The sequence below is a fragment of the Nicotiana tomentosiformis genome, chromosome 2 (assembly GCF_000390325.3).
Source record: "Nicotiana tomentosiformis chromosome 2, ASM39032v3, whole genome shotgun sequence".
Taxonomy (NCBI): domain Eukaryota; kingdom Viridiplantae; phylum Streptophyta; class Magnoliopsida; order Solanales; family Solanaceae; genus Nicotiana; species Nicotiana tomentosiformis.
In genome coordinates, this window is record NC_090813.1 from 78,428,965 (window position 1) to 78,433,985 (window position 5,021).

The following is a 5,021-nucleotide window of genomic DNA, read 5'->3' on the forward strand; positions in this document are numbered from 1 at the left end:
AATAGTAAACGCCGTTGCCGGGGATCGAACCCGGGTCACCCGCGTGACAGGCGGGAATACTCACCACTATACTACAACGACTTGGTTGCATACCGATTAGATAAGCTACTATTTATTCACTAATTCTCCTTCTGTCATTAAGCTAACCAACTATGGAATCTCGCAACTGGAGAAAAATCTAAAACGATTAACACGAAGAGCGAGGGAGAGAGGAGGATACAAATGTTACTTTATATGTATGATATAACTAAGTTATAACTCGTTCATTCACTTTGAATTGAATAGCACTCCTTCCTCGATCCACATATACTTATTTTGTTTTATCCGATTACTTTTTTTAATTATAAGTTTGCATTAAATCAATAAATACAAAGCAAGTGTTTGATACATGAAAAGAGTTTCACTTAACTGTTACTAATTAACTATTAGCTCAAATTTGTAACTAGTGATCTTTTCTAAAGTTAAATCAATCTAGTTTGTTGGTACAAACACCAAATGCTACTAAGTTTCTTTACTATTTCCTTTCTTGAAATAACTCTTTATCTTCATATTGCCATTGTGCAAACGAGTACGAAAGCACCAAATGCAGATGCAAAACAGAATAGTACCTCCATAGTTATTTATTACCAAAACATTACTTGTTAATAAAGTTTTAGTTTACTTTTTCAAGTAAAATATTGTACTATTATGAGACATCCATTGCGGTGCATGTATGTAAAGTTTGAGTTTTACACAAGATAAATAAAGAATTTCATAATGGACAACTACTTGGAAAACTACATTACAATTTACAGGTAATATCCACATGAATTCAAAATTTAGTTGCAAGAGTTTGTGGAGTTCAATTACTATTACTACGAACATGTAAAATCCATTGTCTCATGTTGTTTCATGAAATACTTTCCCAAGTTTTACATTCTCTTTAAATCTTCACATAGTAATAGATTTGCTAAGGAAAGGGCATATAAACTACTAATAATAGAACAAAAGTTTCCTACCTTCTGCTCCACAAATAACAAATAAAAGGATTACAACACAAAAATATCAAACGCTAATAAAGAAAAAAAAGATGGCTATCTCAACCGTTTAATCTAAGATACACGAAGAACCCTTAAATTATCAACTGCCAACAGGGCTGAGGGAAGCCCTCATTTGCAAGGAATAAGATATATATTCACAGAGAGAAATTGTCTACTGGATCAAGAGAAAAAAAAAATGTTTTAGACGAGCATTGAGCTTAAAGAAAAAACATCTAAATATTTCAGAAGCATGTTTTTTTAATTAAACATCTAAACATAGTTTAATTCTCAACCAGTGAACAGAATAACAGCATCCTTTGATGATCTCGGAAAGCTTAACATCTTATTTGCAACTCTTCTGTAGTCCGCATCTGTAGGAATCCAATCGTTTTTGGAGGAGCCAATGAAGATTTTCTCAAGCACCATCGCATTCTTTAGCACAACTTCCAGAAACGAAAGGATGTATTCATTCCCACCCCAGAAGCCGTAAATCCTTAAAGTCTTGAGATACAGCACCCAACAAGGCCTTGATATCCAGTAATTTCCTCCACTAAAGTCGTTACATTTCTTAAAATACGACCCAAAATAATACTGCAACATAACGTTCCAAAGTTATTTGGTTAAGCAAGGATCAGTCTAAAATATAAGGCAGAGGCAGAATTAGGGCTGATTTGACTGAACTTGTTGCTTTCAACTCAAACTATAATAAGATCACACTGATCATTTTGAACTCATTAACTCTAGAACCTGGGTTTGCCTCTGTTTAAATGATCCTGCGAGAAGATAAGAAGAATAACAAAGTAGTAGAAGGAGGGGAATTTGCATACCTCTTCGAAGTGGGATGTCATGTCTATGTTCAAGGTCTCAACCTGAGGACAGCTTTGTAGAAGGATTGTTATCCCAGGAAGCTCCCATTTCTTCATATGAGTGTTTAAGGTCAAGTATTTGCATCTCATCCTGGGGCATGACAAGGTTCTCATCTCCAATGTCGTAAGGACCTAGGCCATTAATTATAAGAAGATTGGGTTTTAGGTTTAACTTACAGCTAAAACAATCCAAGATCTCAAGAATACCCTAGTAAAATACTGTTGGATCCGTTCTGGTACCTATTTTAAATCATCAAAACCACCATGGTTGCAAAGCAATTAAAGTGTCTCCCTCTTTCTTTTGTTTTCCTTTTTCTCTCTTTCTTTCTCAAAGTTTTTAACTTTGTAAAATTTGAAAGAAATTCAAATTATTCAAGCAGGTTTAAGGTAAGAACAACCGAGGAGCTGTTTGAAGATCAAAATATATGTTTGAAAGCTGGCGCTACATAACTGCAGAGATACATAAATATAAAGGTACAAAGAGAGAATAATGCTTCTGAATCAATGGAAGAGTAGTAACACTAACATAAAGCTATTGCTTTGTTAACATATGCTACTTCAAACACTTTGCATTGTGCAGTAAAAAAAAATTCAATTTTCCATATAAACCGTAGTACTACAATAGCAAAGGATTTAAACAATATCGGTTGATAGTGTATAGAATGTCTATACTATTCGCGTTGCTTAATCTGTAATAACATGTTAGTGACCATTTTGATCAGGTCACTCTTATCGTAGAAATTTACCGGTAATTATCTTATAAGTTACATGATTGTGTAAATATTTCAGTGCATAGAATTATAAACTCTTCAGCAAATAAAGAATACTTAAACTTTGTCGAGTAAATGAAGTATGGAGAGATAGCTCAAACCTGCAAACACCATGTTCCGATGGAGAGTTTCTCAACGTGCTGGAGTGATACAAGGAGATCTTTCACCATATTCTGATCAGTTTTAAAATCACCCTCGTAATTATGTATGTACTCATCTGGCTTCCTATAAACATTTAGCTTAGCATCGACCAGAGCTTTTACATCCTGAAGAACAAGTATCTTTTTATGAAAATGGCCGCTAATCTCCAGTGAAGTAACATTCCTAGCATATATTCCCAGCTCTTTTTCTTCTTCATTATCATCCTCATCGTCATCCCAACATCCTTTGATCACCAACTTCTTCACACTTTTGGAATCAATATTAAAACAACCAATCCCGTAACAACTCCTAAACTTCAGAGACTCCAAAGCAGGACATCCAAAACAAATCTTTTTGATAAAATCCTGGTTCAATTCAGCATATCCAATTTCTAAAACCCTAAGGGAAGGCCAATTAATCTCCCCTTTTGGTACAAGATTACAATGGCGCAAATATAGGTCTCGTAAGCACATATTGGAGTACATAAGCTCGGGTAAATTGTAAATCTCATTCAAATCTCGTGACCTTAGATGAAGATTCAGTTCCTCCACATGTTTATTCTTGATGAATGCAATCCATTTATTAACGTGTCGAACAAAGCGTCTGCTGTAAATAAAATCGACCGAAAACTTGTTCAATTTACTAGGCTGGCAACGAAGTAGGGTATCATCAATAAAAGTAGCGAACTTATTATATGTACCATAATCATGTGGTCCTGAGTAACTGAAAATTAAGGTTTGTGCTGAAGTCCACAAGAGGTGCCACCTTTTTGTCAAAACTCCAGTTCGTATAACTTCATCCATCTGCAAGAAAGAGAGGATGTGAAGTATCAAAGAATCTGGCAAGGCGCTAATTCGATCTGTTTTTTCAGTTTTAAGACGTTTGACGTGAAGCAAATCCGCCTTTTCTTCTTCTTCTGATTCAGACATTGTCGCAGATTTCTGATTGAGAAATTGGAATAGATGATTTGGGAATTGCTGAAAAAGTTAGTGTCTTCGCACTATCTTTTGTAAATTTTGGAGGAATTTGGTGTTATTCAGAAATCATGGGGCTGGAACCTTGCCATTGATAAGGAATCAATAAGACTTTTGAAAGAAAAAAAAAGTGATAAAGGAATCAAAGCTGATATGAAATCAAAATTTTCAAAGTGAAAAAAATAAAATACGCCGTTGCCGGGGATCGAACCCGGGTCACCCGCGTGACAGGCGGGAATACTCACCACTATACTACAACGACTTTGTTACTTAATATCGATGAGTTAACATCATCTTTGTCCTATTTTATGTATACTTCTTTTCCACATGCCACATAAATCACACTCAAATAATTTCTATCGAAATTATATGTAGATAATAAACGGTATTCTCTCTGTTAAGGGGTCGTTTGGCTCATGTGGAATAAGTTGGTATAAAATTGGGATTAAATTTATTCCATGTTTGGTTTAGGATACTAATTAAGTCAAGTATAAAATTATACCAAATTGAAATTACATTAACCGATCTTCTAGGTGGGATAAATAACGTCGGGATTAATTAGCCTGCGATAAAGTTATAAAATGACCAGCTTATCCTTCTTTTCTATCACTGCAACCTTTTCATTTTTGAACAAAGGTTAAAATAGGAAACAAAGTGTTATCCAAGCTTATCTACCTTCAAACCAAACATATGCTTTGGATTGTTATATGGTATATCCCATTTTCAATCTAATCAATCAAACAAAGCAATAGCATTAAATAATCCAAGAGATTATTAATCACAAGATTATAATATCATAATTAATTTCAGAATAAGTTTGTCCGCGAATCAAACGATTCCTTAAGGGAGAATATAATTTTATGGAATTATATGGAGCTTGACGAAGCTAGAGAAAAATCTAAGAACAATTTACCAGAAAAGCGGGAAGGGTGAATATATGGTTAAACAAAGTTATTTCATTGAAAATAATTGCTTTGTTCAGTTTGCATATTTTCGTTCCTTGTCGGGTTATTTTTCTTTGGTCGAAAAAGATAAATTTTATTTAACCAAATTGAGCAATGTACAGCACATGCTTTTGTGTATTAAAGAGACAGGATCAACAAAATAACCAAATCAATTACTCTAAGATATCCTAGTGTCATCAATTACAGAATTTATCACCTTCTAGGAAAGGCACAAGTTCAGTAATCTCATACATCAATCGTAATACGAATTAACAAGGGAAACTATTTAAATTGCTTAAAGTATGCT

At 34.1% G+C, this 5,021-nt stretch overlaps 1 protein-coding gene and 2 non-coding genes across 3 annotated transcripts; all 3 read right to left on the bottom strand.

Moving 5' to 3' along the window:
• Positions 1–9: 9 nt before the first annotated feature.
• On the bottom strand, positions 10–81 carry TRNAD-GUC (transfer RNA aspartic acid (anticodon GUC)). Its single transcript has one exon. It is a non-coding gene; the product is annotated as a tRNA-Asp (tRNA).
• Positions 82–1,085: 1,004 nt separating this feature from the next.
• LOC104110106 (F-box protein At5g03100) lies at positions 1,086–3,894 on the bottom strand. The gene is made up of 3 exons (XM_009619535.4): positions 2,757–3,894; positions 1,847–2,017; positions 1,086–1,610 (listed from the first exon to the last, which is right to left on the bottom strand). The coding sequence occupies exons 1-3, from the start codon at positions 3,723–3,725 to the stop codon at positions 1,308–1,310; spliced, it is 1,443 nt and encodes a 480-aa protein (XP_009617830.1). The 5' UTR covers positions 3,726–3,894; the 3' UTR covers positions 1,086–1,307.
• Positions 3,895–3,960: 66 nt separating this feature from the next.
• Positions 3,961–4,032, bottom strand: TRNAD-GUC (transfer RNA aspartic acid (anticodon GUC)). The gene has a single exon. It is a non-coding gene; the product is annotated as a tRNA-Asp (tRNA).
• Positions 4,033–5,021: the final 989 nt, after the last annotated feature.

Bases quoted from the DNA above. Each gene is read 5' to 3' on its own strand.
- LOC104110106 (XM_009619535.4), bottom strand. From the start codon at position 3,725: ATGTCTGAATCAGAAGAAGAAGAAAAGGCGGATTTGCTTCACGTCAAA. The intron at 2,018-2,756 runs GTTTGAGCTATC...TTAATGGCCTAG, and splicing joins TCGGAACATGGTGTTTGCAG to GTCCTTACGACATTGGAGAT. The intron at 1,611-1,846 runs GTATGCAAATTC...GTTATGTTGCAG, and splicing joins TGACATCCCACTTCGAAGAG to TATTATTTTGGGTCGTATTT.